Genomic DNA, 26517 nt, shown 5'->3' on the forward strand with positions numbered 1-26517 from the left:
AGCGGGTGTGACCAATCACGAAGGGGAGGTGTAGCTGTTCGCGCCAATCACGGTGGGCACTCGTTAGGGGCGGGGACGCGCCTCCCGACGGCGGCTCTTCTCAGCAGCCCACGCCGCCGCCGCTGTGTCGTGCGGCCCCCGGGACGGGGTGTGGGGGCGAGGCGGGAGCGTCTCACCTACCCCGGGGGTGAAGCCTGGGCCGCGGAGGCAGCGGGTGCAGCCCCTGCCTTCCCTCCGCGGCCGCGAGCCCGCACGGGAGGCGCCGCTCCGTCCCAACATGGCGGCCGCTGCCTCCTCCCGCCCTGGCGGCCCGGGCCGCGGCTGCCTTTCGCCCGTCACAGGCGCTGCCGTAGGCCGGGGACGGACGGGCCGTGGAGGTCACGGGGTGAAGAGCTGCTGGCGTGGCTCAGACTTACCTGTGCCTAAGGTGCAGGTAGCTCAGTGTACCTGTACCAGCCGCAAATGTTGCTTTCAGGGCAGGGTACAGAATTGCTTAAGAAATAACCGTTGTTCAGTGAGGCAAACATACGAGTTCATTTTGGGGAGGCAGAGGATGGTAAGCGGTTAAGCACGAGGCTGATGAGCAGCTGTTTCAGCCCTTCTCCAGGAGGTGGGGCAACGTGCCCCGTCCTACAGCGCAGGTGGGGTTGAGAGGGGCTACGGCAGTTTTACCCCTTTGATTTATACTGTCATTTTTTTTCCTCCCTCCTGAGCCTCAGAGGCTGTTGTTCCTAGTACCCAAAACCCACCAGGCCCCAGCGGCTGACGGGTGGCGGTCTGCCCCCGCCGGCGGGGCGGGCGGAGGAGGCCTGGCACCTGGCGGGGCTGGCGGGCAGCCCCGCCCCGGCAAGGCCGCCCCCGGGCCGCCCTGCGAGGGCTGCCTGCACGGCGCCTCAGGCACCACCGGGCCGGCACCGTGCACCTTCTTTTCATCCTGCGTGTTTCACTACAGGACAACTAAAATGTGGGTTGTCTTTTTTTGTTTGATACTTTTTGTTTCAGAAAAAAAAAAAAAAAAAACCACCACCAAAATTCTTTCACTTGCTTTCCTCTACTATATTTGTTTCACAGAAAAAAACTAACCTTATTTGACCAGCCCTTGGGTATGCCTGGTTCAGGATCTTGTCTTCTATAATACCCTGCCTCAGACACTCCAGAGAAAAGTCTAAGTACCTTACGCTAAGAAGATGCGTACTCTATCCCTCTGCTGTGTCGACACAAGAACTTCTGTAGCTTTTCTCTCCAACAGCCTCTTCTAGTAATTGATTTGAACCGTTATATTTTGTTAGTTGATTCTGTTTGTGAAGATTCTTACATTGCCTGTTACTGGAATGTGCAGGATGGCATTAAACACATCAATGTTTAGGTCAGCCTAAGAGTGGGCTAAATAACTTGAATAATAGCTGTTATAGGTACTGTATGCTCTTCTTATTTGGCTATTCTACTTTAAGATACATGCTTTAATTTTCTCTTACTGATTCTACTTTGACTCACAGAGATTAAAATTGTGGTGGATGACATGGACAGTATTTACATGACTATTTCCCCCCATGGCTGTCCAGAATTGATAAAGCCTCGAGAGTGGACTTGGATTTCTGGAAACCCTTTGACTCTTTCCTTCACCAAAGGTTCTTAAAGAGATTTGGTTGCCATGGAAGATTATCGGAAATCTTTATTAAAAATAGAATAAGGAATAAAAGGCCTTTACAGTAAAATCCCACAGAGTTCTGTGCTAGGATTTGTACCGTTGAGCATGCTCATTTTCATTTTTTAGTATTTTTCCTTTTTTATAATTTCTACTAGCTTTTGTTAATTTTTCTTTTACCCGTCTTCATTTGCTTACTGTTTCTCCTTTATTATTTTATGTCCTTTCCCTTCTCGGGAAGTATCACATCCTAGCGTCTGTCACTTCCTACCAACCTTTACCCAGTTTCCTACAACTGATTTCACAGAAGCATATAATTCTGCATTTCAACTTCTTGATTTCATATGCTTTTTCTCTGCAGATTCAACCTCTCACCCACTGGCTTTCTTTATACAGTTTCTACAGGCAACTCGTTTTTCCTGGGTTTATGCTACATAAGCCAGGGAGCAGCAAAAGCCAGCTGCTTTCCAGGGAACGTGGGGCCAAGAGCGAGAAGGCAGCCAGCAGGGCAGGGGCTTCACCAGCCCGGGGCCCCATCCCACAGTATCTGAGCGAGGCGAGCCGGGGAGGTTCATGGATGTTCAACCGTGAGTTCAGATGGTCAGGTAAGTTCATGCTGATAAGGCAAGTACAAGGTAAAGCCCAGAAAGCAAACCACCGGTCAGGGTCAGGCCCAGCGAGGTTAACCAGAGTCAGGCACAGTCCCATGATCACTGGGCAGTTCTGAGGTCAAGCTGGGAATTCAGCCCACCGGTCACAGTCCAGAGCAGTGGAGTCCATGGCCAGGCACAGGTACGACTGTGACTCTGCTGAAGGCCTAGGGCTGAGCTTAAATAGCATTCATGCACTCAGGGCCCTGACAACATACTCTCTTTCAGTGGGGTCATCTTCCATACATGGAAAAACTACTGCAGAGGACAGTTTTCCCCTAGAGGGCTATACAGTGCAGAGAGGAGGGAAGGGTGGAGTGTAACCAGATCCAGCCAAAGCCTAATACCCCTGTTCCAGGGCTCCTCCTCATTCAGAAGCACCTAGAAATCATTATTCACAAGGGATGCCTATGCTGGAAAAGTGTTACGGACTGTCAACAGTGCAGGGAGCTTGTTTGAGATCTGTGGGAGAGGCGCTCATTTGACATACAAGGCAGGCTATACAGGTTTGGTAATCTGAGATTATGTCAGAAGAGATTGCACTTCTGGCAGTTGCACCCACGTCAAACAGCTGACTCTGAATGATTGAGTGCCCACCCAGATAAACCAGCGTTAGCACACAGCGAGGATCTTTCTAAGGAACGTTACACTCACGGCATACCAAATTCTACAGAGAACTACAATACAAATATATGTGGAAATCTGTGCAGCTTTTTAACATCTTTCCAATTGCAGCTACACAGGGACACATCAGGAACACCAAAGCACGGGCAAGCTGTGCTTAGAGTTCAGCTGGCGGGCAGAAATAGTAACAAAGGGAAGCTATTTAAGTTATGCAGAGTAAGGTAGTTTGATTTTGTTTTTTATTTTTTATACCTGGTTGGAAATTTCTTCATGAGCTGCAGCTGACATGAATGTCTGTCAGCAAATTCTGGTTTTGTGCCCATCAAAGATTGTGACCTATATTAACATTCTAGAAACAGGGAAGACTAGCTTGGCACCTCACACCAGGACTGCGTTTCAATCTCCTGATGTCCAATGTCCACTGTTACTACATTTTAAAGTCAGGTTAAATTACTTCTCACAATGGGAACTTCTTTAAAATGTGTTCACTCTTTTTGATAGTGCATCCTTTGCCTTCTTGACAAAGCATCTGACAATCTCTCAGTAAGGGTTGTCTACCTTTCTTAACAAAAAAGAAGAATGACATATGCTACGATAATTTAAACTGCTGGGCTTAAAAATAAAATCGAATTCCTAAGTTTGGGGTTTTTTTTTATTTTCAATGGGACTTACATTATTATATCCAGTAATATGAACAATATTTATTTCAGACATTCCTTGGTGGCTTGCTCAAGAGAGCCGCATATCCAGACACTTGAGTTTTCCTGTACCTTGTGTGGCAGATATGCATGTCTCTTGTAGTTTAAAAATATTTTTATTGGAAAATCCTCATTTACAGGACTGCATCTAAAAGGGATTTTCTAAGCACTTGGGAACAAAGACGTCAGAATGTAAAAATACCGAACAGTGACACTTGGTGGTTAGTTATGTAACTTGCACATTTCTCGCTATTAGAATACATGAGCTGAAAAATGATTCTCAGCTTTTCAGTCATATTTAGTAGCTTGTCTGATACAGTTTATGGAAATCTGCACTTCCCGAGCATCTTTCAAAATCTTCAAAAGCATCAGATAAGCCTCATGATGTTCTGTGGGGCTGAGGCATATTTGAATTTTTCAGATGCAGAAACTAGAAACTAAGTGATCGCCAAGATGTGCGCAGTTAATTACTACACAATACAAACTGACTTGATGCCTGCTGTATTCCCTGGGCCACACGTCCCTTCACGTCCTGTTGTGATCTCTTACATCTTCCTGGTGTATACGCTCCCACTTCCTTTTGAATCAAGCTCTGTGTGTATTGGAAGTTGTTTTATTTTCATGAAAAAGGCATTGGCTATCTGTCTGTTCCACAAATGTGACCAATTTAGAAGTTCTTACAATCATCACATAAAGATTATTCAGCAGAACCAAACACATAAAAATCATAAAATATGAAGGAAAAAATCACATCATGATTCTAATGTGAACTCACGTTGTTTGACTGGCTGAAGATTATTTGTACCTTGCTGGTCCCCTGCAGGTTTGTGTTTCCTGGTTGCACAAGAGACAGAACAGGCTTCCAAAACCTGCAGGTCCCTGGCAGTCAGCACTCGCAGTCTTGTGATTACTGCTGTACCCCCAGGTAGAAAGTTACCCAAGAGACCTGTGTCAGCTCTAACAGCTGTACCAGTTCATTGCTTGCTCCGTTTGGGTGTAAGAACGTCGGGGACGGGATGGACGGCTTATTTTATTATTGCTTTCCAATCTCGCCATGAATTGCATTTTACAGGAGTAGTAACTCCCAGGGCAGGGAGTCGTTGAGGTACAGAGAAAATCTTACAGTGATCTGAAAAGGAGCTGTTTGGGCACATGGTACTGGCTTGCCTCCTTATTTCTATCTATCTGAGAAAAACAGCTTGAGGAGATGGAAAGAAAGGATAAAACCAGAAACAGTAAAAAGAGACACTCCTGGTGGCTGAAGTGTGACTGGGATAGCTGACCATTTCACAGTGTTTCTGGTCTATGCACTTGTATGATTTTTGGTGAGGGCAGGAGGTACTGTTAATGGTGTTTTAGGTAAGGGGGGGTAGGACGATGTAGGGTATATAGGGTATGTCTATATTGCACAGTTAGCCAGCCTGACTGACTGCTGTGCTGTGATGTGTTTGAAAGAGATCCCATTGCTTTTTCTCTGAAGATGCTGTACGATACTTTCCAGGTCAGCTATGCCCCGAGGGAAATGGGAGCAATGTCATGATGATGAATGTACAATTTTTCACTATATAACTGAAGAATCTATTTTGTAAAATACTCTGAAATATTTTGTCTGGCTGTTAGAGGAGATGAAAGTCATTATAATCTATTTGTTATCAAAAATAGTAGGAATTCTGGATATTTTGTATATTAATTCTGAAAAGTAATACCCGGTATGAGAGTATATTCATCAAAGGAGTCTTGTATTCAGGCTTTTTTGAAAGGTGGAAATATTTTCACATGGAATAAGCATCTTTCAAGTATTTTCACATTTGATGGAAATACTTTCATCACTTGAGGCCCTTCTTGGAAGTCATTCAACTATGAGAACACTTGCTTTTAATAAAAGACTGTTTAAGCCAGTGGGATTCCTGGAATTCCTGAGCCATTTATGCTCTTCTTTACACTTTTCTTAGCACATCTTAACTCAGTGAACATTTTCTTTGATCCCCACAGACTTAATGGTGGTAAGAAATAGTAATCATCTCATTAAAACCATGAAGGCTTGGACTGGCGCTTCTAGTCTGTCTTAAAATGAATTTTGTTTTGACTGGAGTAATAATTCTGGGGTCCTTGGTTACAAAATGTCAGGTATAGTTACCTTAGCCCATGTGATTCAGCGAGTGTGCCTATAGAGTACAAACGCATCTACACCTGTTACACAGAATAATAACAACACAATTATTGTGTTATTATTTTAGTATCTTTATTATAGTACTTTCAGAAAAAAATAGCAAGTACTTACAAAAATGTTAATTAAGGTTTATCATATGCCAGTGAAGTAGGCACTGATAAACTGAAACAGATGTTACTTTAACAATATTGTTAACATGAGCTATGGAGATCACATTTTATTACAGAAAATATTAAATTGCAAAGTAGGAATCTATTGTTAATCATCTCATGTGTAAGACAAATAAACAAAACCTAGACAGTTTTTTATCCTTTACTGGAGAAAGAAGAGAAGGGGAAAGGAGCTGAATGGACAGAGAGGCTGCTTGGGCTTGATTTGAAGCAATTGTTAAGTAAGTTACTTGCCTCAGTCCTCTTCAGAGCCTCAGGCTCTGCAGAAATGTGGCTTCTGTTTAAATTATATGTGTGAGCATGTCTGACCAGTCCCCTGTCTCTAAATTCTGCTGGGGAAAGGAAATTCACCTTGCAGGGTCAAAAAGGAGAAGACAAGATGGACTATATGAGGACTACCTTACCTGGTCACTCCTTAAGGATCTAGAAAAGATGAGTGCGGAGAATGACGGATTATCTCTGCTTTAGTGTAATTAATTCCCGGTGGGGGGAGGTTAGAGAAAAGATGGAAATAATGCCTCAGAGCCAAAAGTCGTGATATCTCATTAAATTCCATAAAAAGCTATATTGGAAACAAAGCAGGTCAGAGGTGGAAAACTAACTACCGACACTTATAAAAAAGATTGTGACCAGATCTTTGTAATTATACCTTTTGGCTTGTATGAAGCCAATGAATGTATGAAGCTTGTATGAAGCAGGAGAATAAATGGTTAACATCTTTAAGGAATGATCTACCTCAGTTATCTGGGGGAAACATCTCAGAATTGGGCACTTTTATGAACAGTGACTTGAGCAAGATAAAATATTTACACCTCTACGACATCATTTTTCTCAACAAGACCTCACTTTGTCACTGTAACCTTCCCTCCTAGCATGCTCTCTCGCTGCCTTGGTTGTTTCTCTAACATTTGTCGATCTCATATCAATGCTTTTCTATTTCTGGCTTTTTGTTTACTTTCTCACAGATATCTGCACTTCTATTTTAGAACTCTTTATCTTTTTGCCAGTGAACAAGGTCACAAGTGAAAGTGGGCTTTGGCAATTCCAGTATTAGCTAACTGACATTAATTGGCATCATGGAACTCTGTGCACTGTCATGGTAGCAGCTCCTGGCTTTACAAGTTTACATGTATTAAATTTCTCAGATACAATTTCAGTTGGTGCCAGTAACAAAAGAGTCAGTACTGGGATGTGAACTGTGACAGAGACGTATTTGTCATAAACAGCCAGCTTTTCAACAGTGTTGAAAAGCCAATGCAATGTTGTGACTCCATTGGACTAAGGCACCAGTTTGGCAGGTGGTTTTGTGTCCCAACAAGACCATTTGGTTTGTAGATTCTGATCCTGAGAATATCCTTGCACTGATTTAATCTTGTGCACCGAATACCTCCAGTTTTCACCACAGTCTGGGATTACTCCACGAGTAAGCTCATGAGCATGTTTTTTCAGGATCAGGAAAATCACAAACTTAATTTCCAAAAAGAAGTAATGCCTTTAGATTGATTCTGTGCCAGGGTACTGGTAGGTAGTCTTGCACAGAGAAACTAATTCTGGTAATATCTCTAATCTCTGTAAACACAAAATAATTTTCAAAACTCTGTGTTCCATTTTACCTATTGTATACCATTATCTTATTATTCAGAAACATTGTCATCAGTATAGAAGATTAGCTGAATAAAATGGTAATAATTTGTTCATTATTTGTAAGTAAGTAAGTGGCAAATTAACAGCTAAGTTATTAAAGAGTATTCCTTTCTCAACATCTATAAGTTGGTGTGAAAAATTACTACATGACATGTTTTTAAATGGCGTATTTAAAAAGTATTCTCTAGTTGAAGAAGAAAAGTCTGTGTTCAAAAATAGAAACACTACATGAAAATGTCGTAGCTATCACTTGCTATTTTTGAACACAGAAATGTCTAAACCCCAACCATAGCTAAACAGGGCAGGATGGCTGTAGGTATGGAAAGCATACGATGAATTGTTCTGATAGTCACCGCAACATTTATATATTAAATAAGCAAGTTAGCGTGCACCTGTCAAAACTGAGTTGATTTCCCATCATTTTTATATCAATGTAATTTTTCTTTTTTTTTCTTTGAAAATACGCTTCAATTTGCCTAAAAATTTTGAACACATTTTCTTTCCTGTTTTAAGGTGCTCTTGATATAGCATATTCCAAAAAGTGAAAGCCAATTCCTAAAGCAGGGGGGTCGCCTCTTTGTAACAGATTGCTCTCTCCAAGCAGCGCCAGGGAGGTTACAATTATTTTTATTGGCATTTCTCACAAAATTGCATTTTGCACTTGGAACATTTTTTGAGATAAAAGTTACGATTGTCTGATTTTACTAGCCATTCACTTATGTTTCCATTTAAAGAGATTTCTCTCTTGCTTTCCCGATGCTCTTCACTGACAGCTGGTCTGACATCTTTTGCTCTCGCATAGGAACCAGGTTCACAGTGGTTCTGAGAGCTTAGCTCCTCATTTGAGCAGAACACTGTGAAGCCTGCCTACGTAGCCAGCAGCCAGCAGCCGCTATTACATCCCAGGATGGAATTAGGTCACAGCTGGGACATACTGGGAGTGCACAATGCAAAACTCCATCTCAGCCGAAACCCCCCTGGTTTGCGTCAAATGCCGTTACATAGGCCCTGCTCCAAAACACTGCCAGGAAGCGCTATTTCACATCTTCGTGCTTCTCAATCCCATCTTCATACTTCTCAGGCCCAGTTTTTGGTTAGGTAAGCTTCTGTGGAGTAGAATAAGAAACTTTATTTGTAAAATTGGGAATTAATAATCCAATAATACGAGTGGTTGGCATGAACAGACCTGTTGGCTTTGATGGGACTGTTTGACTATGCAAAATAACTCAGGCACGTAAGTGTTTGCCAGCTCAAACTCCAAAGCCAAAACCACAAGCTTATTATCAGTAAACAGTATTACTTGCACTGTAGTTGTGCTTTAAGGCCTCAACCAAAAATCTAGCACCAAAACAGCCCAACCTACAATTAGACAAAATGGATCCAGGATTGCAACTTTCAGGCATGTACTGAGACCAAAAAAGCTAGCAAGGCAGTAGGAATGGCTGGCCATGGGCAATCATGGCTTTACTGATTATAGATCTGTATCGAATGTAGATTCATAGAAGTTTAAGAGATTTTCTTGTGTCTGTTGTTTTTCTCAAAATACTCTGGAGTTATGATGTGAAGGGAACTTTGCTATTATTTAGCAGTCTTTCTCTGGCAAACAGGTATGGTCAAATTCAATGAGTTAAGCCTAATAAAATCTCAGTTTCCCAGTTAAAGACTGGGTGCTAAGTGAAAGTGTGAGAAGACTGCAGATTCCCTGCTGTCCTGCACCTAGCTGTGCCCGGGGGTGGGGAGAAGTGCTTTGAACTGGAATGGTAACCGAGCAATAAGAGGTTCCATAAAAAATGGAACCAAAATCCTGCTCATTGAAACAATGCAGAATTTAGCATCCGGTTTCCAAGACCAGCGCCTCTGTTAGCTAAGGGCCTAAGTGGCTGCAAAAGAGCCATAGCACTATGCATACAGCCCCTGGCAAGGAAAAGGAAATCTTCTGGGCTCGTTTCACCTTTACAAACCGTCTATAATCTTTTTGCTATTATTTAGTTAGAGGGGGGTTCACCTCTGTATTAAAACCATTCAAATCCCTTTTTGAGTTAGTACTAATCAAATACTCGAGTGGCCTACCTAAAATAGATTTAATGTGTTCAAACCAGTTTTCCAGTGTGTCAACATTCCTGTCTAAAAATCACAGGAACAACTGACATCTTTCTTAGCAGTCTTCATGAATTTAAGATGTTGAGCGGAGTAGTTGGGAAAAGGTTGGAGAGAAGGAGCTCTGCTCAGATATCTGGGGAGTCCGTCGAGGTGAAGCATTTTACTGGAACAGCCGGGAGAGGATGCTACTGCTTACACGGCGTCAGTTCTCTGGATAAAGAAACGGCTCCAGCTTCTGCATCTGTCAGTCTGGCACCTCTAATAAGTAATTAAATCACACTGTAGATTTGTATACATACTTGGATAAATAATAAGTGACAGCTATCGCACTGGCGTGCGAGCGCGCCTGCTTACCCAGGGCAGGAAATCGCCTACAGTATTTCATTTGTTGCCAATTTATCTGTAACAAAGTGAGGAAGATGCCCTGGGGACTGGTGACTAACAAGGAGCATTGTTTATGCTACAAATCCCATCCGGTTATTAGTCTTTGAAAAGTGCTTTGTTTAGCTTATCAGTGCTTCAGCAGGAATGCCAGGGGCATTATTTTTGTTCTGAGTGTATTTCTCTTCCAATATTACTGACGCCCACTCCACCCCTCCATACGAGGTTATGTGTTACCTGAGGGCTGAAAATTAGGCATGCGCTTCAATGCGTCGTTGAATTAGGATCAGGACGGTTAACGCTGCACAAAACCAAGCCCTTAACGCGTTTCCTTATTAATTTTGCGGCATTAGATTGGAGAATATCTTTACAGAAATCAAGCCTTTCTTAAGGACCATAGAGCATGACAAAAAATAAATAAATACCTTATGAAGTATATATGCCCATCTATTAAAATTATTTTAGCATGTTGGACCTCCTGCTTAAATTCTGCACTTTACTTGATTAATCGGACACTATTGTGTTACACAGTCGAATTCTGCAGTTACGCAATTCACAAGTGTCTGGCAAGGTTTAAGCCTGTTTCACCACAGTACTGATAAACTGCTATTCTATCAGATGATCAAAATCCCTGAGCTGTAGTGTGCCCTTGATCAAGTTAATATTTAAAAATAGTAATGCAATTTTTTTATTATTAGGTTCAGGTATCTTTTCAATTATGTTAAACATATTTTGCAGGGAGACGATTTATTTAGACGTTTTAGAAAGGGGGGGGCTGTTGGTTTTTTCCCAGGATTCCTCTGCTTTTGTAGCAGATTTGCTTTATTTGAGGGGAAAAAAAAAAAAAACACCATGTTTCTTTCATAATTGTAATTTAGAAAACCTGACAGACCCTTTGCCTGGTTTCAGCTGGGACAGAGTTAATTTTCTTCCTAGTAGCTGGTATAGTGCTGTGTTTTGGATTTAGGAGGAGAATAATGTTGATAACACCCTGATGTTTCAGTCGTTGCTGGGCAGTGCTCACATTGGCCAAGGACTTTTCAGCTCCCCATGCTCTGCCTGGGGCGCAAGAAGCTGGGAGGGGGCACAGCCAGGACAGCTGACCCAAAGTGGCCCCAGGGCTATTCCATGCCATATGACACCATGCCCAGTATAGAAACTGGGGGGAGTTGGCTGGGGGGCAGCGCTGCTTGGGGACGGGCTGGGCATCGGTTGGCAGGTGGCGAGCAATTGCATAGTGTATCACTTGCTTTGTATATTATTATTGTATTATTATTACTCCTACTATTACTACTATTCTATTTCATTTTACTTCAATTATTAAACTGTTCTTATCTCAACCCACGAGTTTTCTGACTCTCACCCTTCCAATTCTCTCCCCCACCCCAGTGGGGAGGGGGGAGTGAGCGAGCGGCTGCGTGGTGCTTGGTTGCTGGCTGGGGTTAAACCACGGCACCCTTTGCCATTGGGCAACGACAGTTGATAATTGACAAAGATGCAGAGCTGGCCTCAGTGAATGACTCCACACCAACGCTGTCAGATGGTGTAACCTATTCAGCTCCTCTCAGACATTTCTGGAAAGAGGAATGGTAAGCCAAACTTTATGTAGGTCTTCTGAACCACGGTAGGAAGTGTTCATTAGAATGATTATGAATAAATAATGGATGTATTTATCTATACTTTTAATCATTCTATTACTTTTGGAAAATTTGCATTAATCAATTATTCCCTTTAAAATATGTCATATTTTTAATTTGCTTATGATTAGGTTAAATATGTATTGTCAAATAATGAGCTGTCCTGTGTATCCTCCCCGAGCATCTTAATTGGCCTTGTAATGGAGACATGGAGCAGCTGCTCGCCTCTCGCAGGAATCTGACCAAGAGGTCACAGAGTACCATGCCTTCCTAACAAGTTTAAACCTCAAAGCAAGGTCTATTTTACTTCTAAATAATGGCACGTGTTCATGGAAAAATGAATAAATGTTTGTTAGCACCCGAATCTGCTAAGTGCTTTTAAAATATAAGAAGTCCTTCTCTTCGAACATGCTGATGAGGATGGACTGATCACTGATGCTTTAAAACTAAATTTCCTTGTGGTAAAACTGAAAGATGTCGTGAGCTGAGCTATGTCACAGTGATGAAGGCTTCTGGCTTCATAATCAAGGACCTGATCACTACTTCATGCCTTTCTTTTGCACATAAATATTAAAAATGCATCAAATCTAGTGGCAGCACATTAGAACAATAGCTTAATTTTGCAGAGTTCTACTAGAATTATTTTCTAAAATGCTCAGCTTTCATTTTAGGCCAAAAGATCTGTCTAGATTTGAAAAGATCTCCTTTTTCTCAAAAATCTGACTGTCACATAGGGAACTTATGGGCTTGAACAGCTTCAAAGCCAGGCCCCTGATGAGGTACCTACATGGAGAATTCGTTTGCAAATCTGACCCCAAAAGCAAGTAACACCTGTGGTGCTCACTGAGAAAGGAATATAAACACAAGGAGCTGATTTTAGAAAAAATTAAAACTGTATTTAAAAATAAACATGTAAACTTCCCACCGTCTTCACCAACCAGCAAATTTAAAATTTGACGTGAAGCACTGAACACCATCATCCATTGCAATTCCTGTAATCGTAATCTCACTCTTCAAAAGCCAGTTGTGTCATATAGGAGGATGCACGTCACACTACATTCAATTTACTGCCTTGCTAGTTTGTTGAGGTGAGTGGGTTCATTTTCTCTCAGTGTTTTTACACGAGGAGTCACTTTGTGTCCATTAGCTAGTTCAGGCACGTGGTCTGGTGAAAACTGCTGATGGTCTCCGCTGGTGTGCTGATGAGGGTTTTCTCATTGGACATGGGGGCTCAATCTCTTTGGTCAGTGAAAGCCCTACGCCAGCGCTCCCTACGTGGGTGAAAGCTTTCACTACGGAGAATTATTTAAAAGGTGACCAGTGCCGCTCCCTGAAAATGCTGAGCCCTGCCTGGTTCTTTCAAAGAATACTCCTGTGCCCTGGAGAGGATGCTGGGTCCCCCAGCTTCACAACACGATGGGGTTTTCCTTGCAAACGCTGAGAGTTTAGACATAACCTATGTGTTTAGTGTTACTGTTGGCTAGTGGTAGGCATCTCCAGTACTGGGCCTGGGGGATCTGGGTAGCATCTGTGTATGCCTCAGTCTCTGTGCTATATAAGGTGCTGGGGAGTGATAACTCTGGACTAGGGAATTCATGGTGGGAGGGACACGCAAAAAAGGTATTGCGGCACTTACTTAAAATTCGAGGTGGCAGAGTTAAAATCTGAGGTGGCAGAGTTTAAGGCTTTCTCTGGATCTTTGGATTCTAAGTCTGTTTTTCAGAATAATCTGCTTCTGAACTTTGGGTAGGTTTTTTTCCCCCATTTCGTCCAAATGAAGTAAATTGACTTCTACTGGACTATGCATTGTACCGTCCCGTTCTGGCTGTAGCATGATTCCCAAGAACATATGGGTTAGAAACACCAATATTTTAGGACTTCTAAAGATTAATCTTGGACAAAAGCTAATATTAGGTGTTCAAAGCAGTATTAAGAAAATTGTGTGGAAAATCTTGACTTGGGTATCTTCCTTCATATAACACACCGGGAATACTGTGGTTTCAAGTATGAGGAATTCTTGAGCTTCCCTCTGCCTTTTAGACTTGGGAACGAACTCATTTCAAACCTCACCAGTGTGAGCAGTATGAATCCTGAAGGAACTTCCACACTTGGTTTTCTTTACGATAATTTGTAGCACTGCCTAATTTGATTGCAGCTAATCAACAGTTACCGGGACATGACGTTTCTGGTGACAAATGGCGCAAATTTGCCCCACTTCTCCCAAAGCAGAGATGTTCCTGGCACAGGAGCATAATTTCTGGGATTTTCAAAGGTGAAATACGCACCAAGATCCAAATACAAGGCTATGAAATAGTAACTTTTGTGGGCATTCACAAAGTTTCCAGCCTAACATGTTAACAGGAATGACAATTTTAATTACTGTTTGTAATTACATGTAGAACTGCTGTATGAGAGGAAGCTCCCTAAAAATCTTGTCATTTTAGGCAAAGTCACACTAAATATTTTATTTTGTTAAGACTATTTAATGCCATCAAAAACTCACAGCCTCGTGACACAAAATACTAACTGCCATAATCGCTACTTCAATCTCTAATTCAATCTGCTAGTTCAAATGTTCAAAGGCTGGCTCAAGATTTTGGAAGGGGTAAATTAATTCTGGCAGACTTATAGATATGTCAGATATCATCTGTCTTCTCTATCGGATCCAGCTGGGCGGTCCCCTTATAACTAGGATAAAGCCAATTCGCACTCCATTTTGAGTGCTTGGACTAAATAAATCAGAAATTTGATTATGTGCACATAATCTACTAAAAATAAATGAAAGATTTGGCATGTTTTTTCTAGCCTATCCTCTCAGGACAAGACTAAACCACTGATATCTTTGCTGAAGGTGACTCCGAGTCTCTTTTTCCCCCAAAATGCTCTGTTGATGTAAGAATGGCTATACCAGGTCAAACCAGGGCCATCTTGCCCTCTCTGCAGCAATGGATGCCTACAGAAGAATAAAGAACCATAAATGATGCTTCCCCAGAACACTCTTTCATTCTCTAGCGATCTATGGTTCAGGAACTTCCTCGGTCAGAGGTACTGCCTTTGCATTTAATAGCACTTGATGCCCAGTACCTGTTGAACTCGGAGATTTCTAGCATCCATAACAAGAACGTCCCCTGCTTAACTGTAAATGTAAAGAACTGCCTATTTTTTTTTTTCCTTGGAATTTGCCACCTGTGTCATACTGCCAGAGCTGGTCGAGTTTCCCACCTTGCTTCATTCAGTAAGAAAGAGAGAGATTACAAGAAGATTAAAAAATGCTGCTTCATGGTACTGAGTTTGAATGACTTCTCTTCATCGTATACAGGCACGTATTCTTCACCCAGTGTCATTAGTATAGGATCACTGCCTGGTTCTTTGCTTTAATTCCTAGAGTCCTAACTCTAACTCAAATGCTCTGAGAGCATTTTCAGGGTCTCAACAGCAACTTGCCCTCAGCTGACGGGTTTCCAGCCCCTTCGCGTCGTAGCTTACCTCAGCAGCCAGAACTGGTATCATACAGCATCGCAGCAACATTCAATTTTCCTGTTTTCTGAGCAGCACAAACTCTGTTTCTGCAGACTTGCTCATTAAGTCATCAGATGAGTCACCTGGAAAAAAACTATAATCGTTTGTCCCCTAGGAGCCATATAGTAAGTTAATTATTGTACAACACGTTCTAATACAAAATACACGAGCGGTTTCAACTTGTTGAGGTTGCAGAGGGCAAGAGAGCTTTTCAAAATTTCCGTCGGTTATGGTCTGGGAATGCTGGATTTCCCTTGACTCGGTATCATCTATTGCATAATCAGAAACACATTTGGTTCCCTTTGTTGTATGAGACAAAGCTAAAGAAATGTGTGTGTTATTACTTTGCAAAAATAAAGAGTAGATACCTAACTGGCTTATGTCATGTATGCAGTGTTTATAAACACAACTGCTCTGGGGCAGTTCCTCAGCTGATGAAAACTATTACAGCTTGTATCAGTTGAAATAATGCTCTTCCGAATCTGCAAACGCCCCATCACTATTGCATGGGAAGTCAAAATGCAGGAATGGGATTTGCCATATGAATGTTAAGTAGCATTGTATTAAAGCCTGCTTGCCTGCAGTTCACCTGTCGGCGTACTGGCCTTGCATCTGATCATTGTTATGTTTTAGTTACTCATATCCAGTCATCCCAGCTTTGCTGGGCTGTCGTGGGGTTGCTACCTCAGCAGGTGATGATAATCTTCTCACTGCGTAGAGAGGAAAAGCTGAAAACAATGTAAACCCCTTCAGCACCTGGAATTTTTCTGTTGAGAATCAGAAACAAATACATCTATAACTTCACAAACCGTAAAGGAGAAAGACTTTTTCCAGTAGTTATGGCACGTTGTTTTAAAACCTCTGGTTCTTCATATTTACAGATCCTCATTATAGGAAGGAAAGACTGGTATTAAAGATGCCGATTTAAAATTACTGATTTGGTGAACTTGTCATTTTAGACATGGCTGTGGCAAGAGATCCGGTTTCCTGCTCACTCATTTGGCAGACCTGCATGATGACCCCTCTCTTCTTTCTTGGAATTATTACATTAGAAAAATTAATTACTTAAATAAAATCTCTGTCTGTTGTCAAATGAGCTTGGATCTTCACAGTCACTCTGGATCCTCCAGTATTTGACATGCAAAATATAGAATCTATTCGATTTTCTCTTTATCAAAACTTCTATAAATAGATTAAATACTTGGAAGTGTATTCATTGATCCATCATGTAGACAAGTGCTAATCAGGTATTTGAAAAACAAATAAGCAATCCCTTGGGCAACAAGGGACAGCAAGCATACCGTGATAGTGTAACCCTGAAGTATGCCACTGTCTCACCTGAATGCCTTACTTCAGTAATGGAGAAATAATACCCAGTCCATATAATGCTGGACCTCTGTGGTCATTAAGAAACATGTGAAGTTCATCATTTTTTGATCAAAATACAAAATAAAACTGTAATCGACGCCATCTCCTGTTGAACCTTGCAAAACGTGTGCAGGCAGCGGACAGTCAATAGCCTTCAAGACTTTGCCTTAAAGTGGAGGAACTTCCTTGGAAGCTCCCTCCCAATTTCAGAAGCACTCCTCTGTTTCTGGGACTGACAGAAACATTGAAATAACTTTATCTTGAGAAAGAAAGGACACTAACCACATTATTATTACATTTTCTTCAAAGACTGATCTCATTGTGGTTACGGCAATCGAACATATGGTCAAATGCAAGTTTCTCCGTGGTGTGCTAAGACGAAGTACGCAGGTCCGTTATCCATTACAGATTATCTAATGCATCATAATAAAGGTAGCAAAAACTTTCAATGTGGTAAGGACTCAATATCAATTAAGAATCTCCCACTGTATCAGACAATCCTGGCATAGATGAATATACTGCCAAATAGATTTTTACTGCTTTCAGGCAATGATTTAGGAGCAAAGACTGGAAGACCAAGGTACATCCTTCAGCCTTTCCCCTACAGAAATATTATAATACAAACATGCTTCAAAATGCTGCTTTAGCATTTCAGAGGCTTACAAAATTCTTATCTTCCTGCTCTAAAAACAAAGCTCAATATTATTCTTAATTATAGACTTTGCTAAGCAAAGGGAAGGATGGTTTGGAAGCCATCTTCTTACTTAACTAAAGGAGTCTTTCTGTTACATAGCCTATGGTTCACACTAAAGATACCATTCTGCCACCCAAGGAAAGCAGAGAACACACCTGTCTTTATTTCAGTACATTTAAGTGATAACCATAACTACAAAGGAGGAGGAAAAAGATCCAAAAGCTACTGAGGCAGACTTCGGGTGCTGTCTGACGAATAATGACAGCTAGACAAGCCAGTGGTGCAAACTCGGCTGGCTTTCAAAACAGAAATATTATCCAGTGGTGTGTGGATGTATCACTGGAAGCAGAAAGGCGGCATCATGATCTTACCTCTGACACTGGTCCTTTCTGTAGAATTACACAAAGCACTTCATTTCTTTGTGCCTAATTTTCATTATCTGCTGAGGTAACGATTAGTTATGTGTGACATCTATACTTAGTTTCTGTGACTCTCTGCTACTCACAGTAAATTATTATTAATGAACTGAATATGTCAGTCAAAATACTAATTTATCGAAGACTCTGTACTACTTCTCTTCCAGGAATCACTCCAAATTTGGCAACCTAGTAATCACAGTGACTTCAGCTGCCCCATCTGTCTCCAGACAGCTACTCTCCCAGTAGAAACCAACTGTGGACATTTATTCTGTGGTAAGTTTTCTGGATTGAAAGTGCAGTGCTTGTACAGGCTACTAAATAAAGCACTCTTCTTACAGAAATATCAAGTTCTATGCAAGAACCAGGACCAAGCCCTTCTCCCTGGAATTAACGTAAGTGCTCTCACTAGAAGCAGGAGAAGTCCCATCTTTGTATCTCCCCAAAAAATCTGTAACAGTGATTTTATTTGCTCATTACTTTCACATCTACAAGGTGCCGCTTTTGAAATGCCCAAGAAGTCTTAAGACGACAAGAACTAACAGATCGTCTCACAAGACACTGTTAAATTACAACACAAACTCATGGAATGGGTAAAATGCACCAGAAAATCACACGATTTATATTCAACTATGCAAAAAACCCTATTATAAAAATCATCAGTCTAATAATCACACAGTTCGTAACTGTGAAAGCTCAAGATGTGACAAACATGAAGTCTTATCTTCAAGCATTAACTCACTTCTGGGAAGACAGCTTGTCTTTTTAATCAACAGCACAGAAATCCAGCTCTCCCATAAAATTAATTCTGATTGTATTTATATTGGTGAAAATCAGGAGTAAGACACATTGGGCGTAGGTCTGATTCTGTTCCATAGGCTTGCTTCCCACGTGAAACATTTGCCCAAAATAAAGCAGAAGTGATCTGGAGCAAGAAGGCATAATTACATTGGTTTGTAGTCCTGTAAAAGCTTTCTAAAAAAGAAAAATAGTGGAAGTTACATATTAAGCAATTCAAAAAGTGAGTTTCTACATGTATAAACCTTCTTTTCATCTGTTTATTGTTTTTTAAGTAAATCTGTGTGGTCATACAGGGGAAAAATGTTCAAAGACATCTCATCATGATGCATGCTCAGTAACTGTTTCTTCCAACCCAGGATCTGTCTTAACAGAAAAGGGACAGATCCAGATTTAGAGGGTCCTTCTGTTGAGGCTGCCCATGGTGTGGTCTCCTGTCCTCCCACAGTGCATCTACACTCACCAGATAATCTAAGTAAAACCATAATTCTCTAGATAAATGGGTCTGCTAAATGCCTTCTTTGAGGCAGCTAAGCCATATGGTTAGGATTACAAAATCTAAATAATTTTTCAAAGGGAATACAAGGATGAAGCATAGAATAGTGGAGGGAATTATGTTCAAAATTGCATTTATAAAGGGGATTTCAGGATTTTTAAGGCCCACATTCTGCACCATGAGAGCCAGTGGGAGCTTTGCACCTGCTTTGAAAGGCAGCAGGATAAGGCCACCAGCGTACTTGGACTGAACATTGTTTCTCTCAGACCTCTGAGATACATCGTCCAGTGAATTTACAGGTGAAGTTTACAACCTCACTGCCCCAGCTGCTTATCAGGGTCCTTGCTGAATGCTGTCATCCCCACAGCGGGGCTGGCAGAGGAGAACTGGAGTTCATGATCTGGTGAGGCTGAAACTGCCCATGAAGGGTACTGCAGGGCTACTGTGCAGCATGAGATCAGTGATCTCTGGCAGAGGGGAGGCAGGCAGCTGGAGGCAGTACTATCTGGTACTGCGACAGCAAGACACATCAGAAGACACTGATCAGAACCATAAAGCTCCTTTCTACTGCTCTGGCATTTTAGAGAGACCTTAAAGCAAGCGCAAGTTATATTTACAAGCCATTTACACTTTTTTCACCGTGTTACAAAAGGACCTAAGCATCAATGAGAACAAGGGCCTGTATTGTTAATGCTGGTGCAATAAAAGCACATCTTTATCTTTAGGAAGTGTCGTTTTTCTCTAGATTGAAATGATGCTCACACAGCGCAACTCCCCATCACCACTGCCACTATCTCCATCCTCTGAAACCACAACAAATCAGTGGATCACCAACAGCTAGGGACACTTTGTAGGGCTCATCTACCTCATGAGTGACACCATTTAATACTTCAGGTTGTTTCATGGTTTTATAACACTGTTTTATAACATACAGGAAAAGGATGCCTTGAATATAACCCACTCCAGGACAAACAGCAAGCACATGGCCTCAAAACGTGTTTCAAATAATGTCACAGTAGTTATAGTTTCAAGTACAAAGACAGACATAACAACAAAGATCATCAACTTTCCTCTTTCTCTGGCCTGTTTAGTTTTCCCTTTTCCCTCTGTGAATATGACACAATGATATGGACTTTATTTTATTTTGGGATCTGCAGAGGAGAAGCACCATATACAAGCTTGTTAAATATATTGTTATTTTTAGCTGTATATATTTAGCTTTAATTTCCTCAAGTACATCATCGTTTACACTCTGAAGCATTGATTCCAATGCAATGCATTATATATGTCATGACTATGTTTATACAGTAGAAGCAGTCTCTGTAACATGTCTGTTTTTCATATCTTAAACCAATAAAAATTTACATTGGGCTTATCAAAACCATTCTGCGTAGCTCTAAGTCTGTTGTGACTGAAATCAGTAATAAAATTTCTCTTGATGCCCTGTGGAACAGAGCTAAGGCAATGCTGAGCTCTCTTAATAAATTCCGCTCTGGTAAAAGTTTTATTTAAAAAATGTGGTCAACCCAGAGCTTTTAAAGAAGATTAATGTGGACTTATAAAAAATGTCTGATTTTATTATTAGTAGTAATTCATACAGTTTGTCCTGAAGTTTTCCTTTTCAGCTTCAGTTTGAACCATATGTTCAGGAAGTTCAACTGAAAAGCGATCCTTGAGCAATATTATTTTTTTCTAATTAACAATAACCACAGAGGTATTTTAGAGAAACCTACAGACTCCCTCAGAAGGTTGTGTAGCAGGCTAGATTAAAACAGGATTTTGTCTATTTTATGAAAAATGCACCAAAGCACAAATAGGTCAACTTCAGAGGAGTCCTTCCCTTCCTGTTCTACTCAACAAAGGATTCTGCATGCAGCAAATTTTAATTTCCACAGGCTTCTTTTTTGAAAGCCCTTGAAGAACTATGGGATCCATCAGTGCCCCACTGTCATCACTGGGACTGAGCACAGGCACAGCAATACAGCCATGTGGATCACGATACAGGATCTGGATCCAGAGGGTCAAAGCAGTTCCTGAAGTCAGGCGTGATACTTGTCAAATGCAAAAGTTCAAGCGAAAGCTGGAAGCTGGCTGCCAGACCGAGTTTATACATACCGCATGGGGATTTAGATATAAACACAGCCATGTGCCCAGCCAACTGGTCTGTAAATGCAAACAAAATCAAGAGTCATAAAGAAAAACCCTGCGCTAAATGAAAACAAAAGAGCACAAGTTGGAGCGAGGTTCATAAAAAACGTCTTTGGGCCAAATTTAACATCCTTACTCCTAGTGTATAAGATGTAACTGATGATTTTTGTACTCGATTTCAAACACACTTTCTCCAATATTCCCCTTTTCAGTGACAATAGACAAAGTAAGTCTGGGTGCAGAAAAACCCTGCAGGGCTTCTGAAGACTTCTTGTTATAATACTACTTGCTGGTTATTTTTAAGAACAAAGAGCATTGTTCAATTCAATAAAACAGTTCTATCAAAATGGCAGCGTAGCCTTCTGCTTGTTTTCACTGGGGTCCTTGTCAAATTTGATCAGTTTAAATGTTGAGAGATTTTTTTTCCTGACCTGTCACACTGCACACTGCGCCCAGGAGCTGAAAGTCAAGCTGTGCTGCTTCTGATTAGATGCTATTTATGCTTTGCTGTTTTTGCTGTTAGTGCCAGCCCTGACATTCATGTATGTCAACCACTGCTGTCAGTTATATGTGCAGTCTAGTCTTACTGTCCTCAGACTCTGCCCTCTTTCACACCTCAGGCCTTAGTATGTTGTATCTGAAAATTAGTTAGCAGTTGTCTGGGTAAGAAGAATCAAAAAGAATGCAGCAACTCACTCTTCCAGAGCTACGCAGTTCCAGAACAGTAACAGAGTTGAAAGGGGCGGGGGGGGGAAGACAAAACAGCCCAATGTATGATACTTCATCACCAAGATATATGTTGTGCCACCAGGAATCTGCATCACCAGCCTGTCCCTTGGCTCTGCATGTTGGTTTATTTGGGATAATTGGCCCTCATAATCCTTAGAAGTCATGCTAGCTCTGGAGGAACTCCACCTTTATGCAGCTGCACTGCTTTTGTCCACAGCAGCCAACGCTGCGCTCTGAAGGGTGCCTGTATTCCTGAGTGCTTCAGCCACAGCCAGGGGACCTTCAAGAATAAGATGCTATCCACAGGAAAAGAAACTGAATCAAAGCTTCCCTTAGGAGGGCCACGTATCTCTGTATACCAGTGTAGAAGAGCTAAGGCTCCATTTTTACACAGTCACTTTGCAGAGTAAAACCATGTATTAAAATGAAAGCAAAGAATTACATTCATTTTTGCAGTCAGTTGTATAAAGAGGGTTTATTACTTCTGATAACAACTTCCCTGTAAACATTAAATATCCTCAAATATATTTCATGTATCTTAATACAATTTCTCCTTTTTTTTTTTTTTTTTTTTTTTTGGTAGGTTCCTGTCTGATCACATACTGGAAACATAGTCCCTGGTTAGCAGCAATAACCTGCCCTCTCTGCAGACAAAAGGTAAGACTTACCTCCCTCGTACACATCTGCATTATGATACGTACAAAATAACAAGCTGGAGCTCTTAGGATCAACTTTATTTATCCTCTAATTTTCCACAGCATTTCAAAACGCACTTTGACTTGAATGACCCTGCAGCCATTCGCATTTATCATTTGACGCATGTCATATCAGGCAACTCTGTGAAATACAAAACAGGCCTCCAGCATTTTACTTTTGTCGAGTTTACTGAATCTCTGGGATAACATTCCATAAGAAGCAATATGAAAGTTCCTAATCTCATCTGACCCTGGTCAGAGGCTGCCTGTTGTACTGGAAGGTTGGATGCATGTTATAAAAGGAAAATGTTCTTCCTACTGTGGAACTGCGGGAGCTGGACAAAGGTCCAGTTGCAATAGAGAGGCTATGGAGAGACACATACTACAGAACACCATCCTTTATACGGGAGATTAAAATACACTGTGCTAATGCTGATCTTCTTTTCTTATGAAGGTGGTTCTTCTGGATAACATCTCTTGTGAAAAGCAACAAGATAAGCCAAGCAAACAAATTGTACATGACATTAGAGATTACAACAAGCGTTTCTCAGGGCAACCTCGACCCGTAAGTATTTATAAATCTACATTTACCTAGTACTGCATAACACATAGAGGACTGAAAGAGACCCAGCAATGAGAACTAGTTTGTATCATCATGTGAATTACCTTTTTATGCACTTATTGGCAGTACCATAGTGGAAGCATTACCATCCACTGCTGGGTCTAGCACCTTCTAGTAAAGGTGCTTCTCGGAGTTCCTGGCTCAGAGGAGTCCGTCTGCACTCACCCTGGCAGGGAGGAGAAAGCAGTGTGAGGTGAGACACAGGAAGCAAAGCAGAACTAGAGATGGTCAGGCTGGAACTTTCAAATATGAACTCAGATTTGAACTCCAGGATTTTAACTTGACTCTAAAATTTCAAATCAGATTCCAGCTTAGAAAAGAGCTGGTTTATTCCCCAGGTATTGCCAAATTTGAAGAGACAATGCTGGCTCTGCACTTTCTTAAAGCTGGAATCCCAGCTGGTACAGCGACATGACAGGCAGTGGAAATGATGTGAAAGATGAGGGCTGAAGGCACAAGTGAGGCCCATTCTTGACAGGGTGTAGAATATCACCAGAGCAAATCTCCCTCTCCCGTCACATCCTGGTAGGGGGCCTGAAAGGACTGTGGAGTCTGTTTCAATCTACAGACTAAACTAAGCACTGTAGAGGAGAATATTACTTTTCAACCCAACAAACTAGCGTTAATGAAGAGGAATAATCACTTGGTCCTATGGTTCCTGTCCACACCAAGGCGAGACTTGAGGCCTCATTTTGAAGCATTCATAGCCTACACTTGATGCCAGATCTTAAAGAAAGACAGGCATATACTCAGTGCAGCCTTTAAGGCCCAGTTTCCAAAAGGATTCAATGTCAAGCATAATACTTTCTTTTCAAAGTGCTGGGGCAGTGGGGATTCCTTTTAGAAGCGTGCCTCTAGATACTGCAAAATAATTGAACAGCGTAGGTGGATTTGGACAGCACGTAAAGTTTCTGCGTTCAAGAGATTTGAATCTAAAAGTGCTTAAGAGACACGTTGAACTGAAAGAACTGCATGCATCAGAATGCAAAATAACGTAACTCATCTGAACATTTAGTTTGCAGATTACCTTTCTGACATGCTGTTTTTCCTGACTCTTGCCTTGCGAGGCATCTTCACCTGGGGTGGTCTCGTATGGATTTTTTTCCTAAGAGTTGCTGTTTGCTCCTTTGGAACTATCATATGCTTGTCTTCTCCATTTGACATGAAGCCTGGGCCTCTCTGTAGGACTCTTGGAACAGCTGATGACATGGTGGTTGTTTCCCTTCTTTTAATTTGCATGATAAACATTTGTCAGCAAATTGCATCTAATGGGGTAAATATGGCAAGGTCTGCAGCTCAGAGCATGCTGTCAGAGTCCTGACTGACTCAGACTTGGATTCCTTGGTCAAACTTCATCAAGTGATGACAGGTTTCTCTTTGATTTGGGGCAGCGTATGATGGATTTGTCACTCTACTGCTGACAAAGGCTGAAGCAGGACTCAGCAATACTTGGCACGGCCAAGTGATTCGATGTGCAAGCGCTTAGAAGGCTAGTTTTACACTGTATACTTGCTAGACTCTTTCATGCTGCATTTTTCTGTAACTTATCTTCATACAAAGTGCCTCAGTTGAAAATGCCAAAAGCTATGAACAGAACTTAAAATTGCAATGCCAATCAACTTGCGGTTGAAGAGTTTTAGAACTCCTGAGCTTTAACATTTTACATCTTGGCTCAATTTGGATAAAATTTTAATTTGAGAACTTAGCAAACTGTACAATTTGCTAAGTCTTGTATAACACAAGGGATGTTAGATAGTATCCCTACAAAATCTTGTAACAGTGCTTTGTGTTATCGCAGCTGATTGCACATCCACTGGAATACAGATTTTTTTACAGCTCTGCAACGAGTACAGTCCTGATTTTAAAATGGATAATATGAAACTGGTAGTAACACTGGATTGGAAGAAAAATGCAACTATAAAGTAGAAGTATTACAAGGGGATAAAAGCATTAAAAATCATGCAAAAAATGTGAACAAATCTCTGTGTAACTCTTTCATGTAAGCTTATGCAAGGTAATAGCTTCTTTGAACTCTGTGCATCTAAGCTTTAACAAAGTCAGCATGACTGTTCGTTTCCTTTCTAGACTTCATACACTCCTTGTGATTTCCTTGTAAGTCTTGGTACCAGTTCAGCCAGAGAGATCAAGGCCAATCTTATGATGATGATATAAATAGCAGGAAGTTTACGGAAAGTTTGCCAAAGTTGGGGTGTGTGTGTGCATGTCTGTTTGTGTTGAGCTGCAAATGGTTAAAAATGCTGGTACACTGCCAGACAACCCTACGCATCTGTCCCTGTATAATCTGTACATTTGCTATGTGGTTGCAGTCAGTGGACTTCATTTTTACATATGAATTGTATATTAAAATAGATATATTAAAATTTATGAATATTTATTGTTCACAGTACGCTGGTCTCCAACTGTTTTTTCCTTCGACGTATTTTCAGCTGACATATTTTATTGTGCCCCTGAATTGTAAGCTATGATATACCACTATGTTGCAGTTGTTTTCTTGCTTGCTATACTCTTTTTGTTACGCTGTTTCTTCATTTTATTCCCATCAACTTTCATTGTCTTTAATTATGTCCCTGAACTTGTAAAGCTGTTTCTTTTAACAATGGGTACTTTGGAAATGGCAACAATTGCTTTTCCATGCACTACAAGGCAGGAAGTGCATTGTTTCTTTAAAAAAATTACCAGATGTTTTTGAGTGCTGACTACTAACATAAAAAAACCCAGAAACTATTATTTTACAAGTTCTCTAAGTGTAATTTTGTTATTGTGTAACTTCTGTTTGCATTTAACTGGGAATTACAGCCTATGCCAATACTAAAGAATGGAATTTCTATCAACCTAAGTGTATAAAGATGGAGTCCATCCATATGAGCACTGACTCCATGGAAAGAGACTGTAGGTTGTTTCTCTTGCATAATACAGGCTCACCAAGAGGGCCGCAGTTCGCAGTTTGAAGAAAAGAGGGGTTCTCATGAGTGACCTATAACAGAGTTGTATTTGATCTGAATATGGTCTTCAGTTCTGTCACCCCCTGCTTCTTAATCCTCTCCTTCAGCTAGGGACCCTGGTTTTGCTTTTTAAACAGACTAGCATCTTTTAAGAAGTAACAGACAAATGGCACAGAAAGAAAGAATTTCTGAGAGAATTTCACTCAAGGCACTGGCAGTGTTTGGATCTTGCAAGATCAAAATGATTTGCACTGTCAGGGGCGAAACATTTTTGCTGTGTGCAACCAGAGTGTCCCAACTCTCTCCTTCCACACCCGGTTATGCCATGACCTGTCGCTGTGAGCCTGGCA

General features: G+C 41.2%; 1 protein-coding gene across 1 annotated transcript; it reads left to right on the forward strand.

Moving 5' to 3' along the window:
- Window positions 1-277: 277 nt before the first annotated feature.
- Window positions 278-24525, forward strand: LOC309591704 (E3 ubiquitin-protein ligase RNF170-like; the record flags this gene model as incomplete). Its single annotated transcript, XM_082314439.1, is given in 7 exon segments — window positions 278-415; window positions 417-433; window positions 11623-11671; window positions 17884-17992; window positions 22471-22544; window positions 23037-23147; window positions 24220-24525. Coding segments are annotated over 7 exon segments (804 nt in total).
- Between the last annotated feature and the right edge of the window lie 1992 nt (window positions 24526-26517).

The sequence above is a fragment of the Platalea leucorodia genome (assembly GCF_965183815.1).
Source record: "Platalea leucorodia genome assembly, chromosome: 5".
Taxonomy (NCBI): domain Eukaryota; kingdom Metazoa; phylum Chordata; class Aves; order Pelecaniformes; family Threskiornithidae; genus Platalea; species Platalea leucorodia.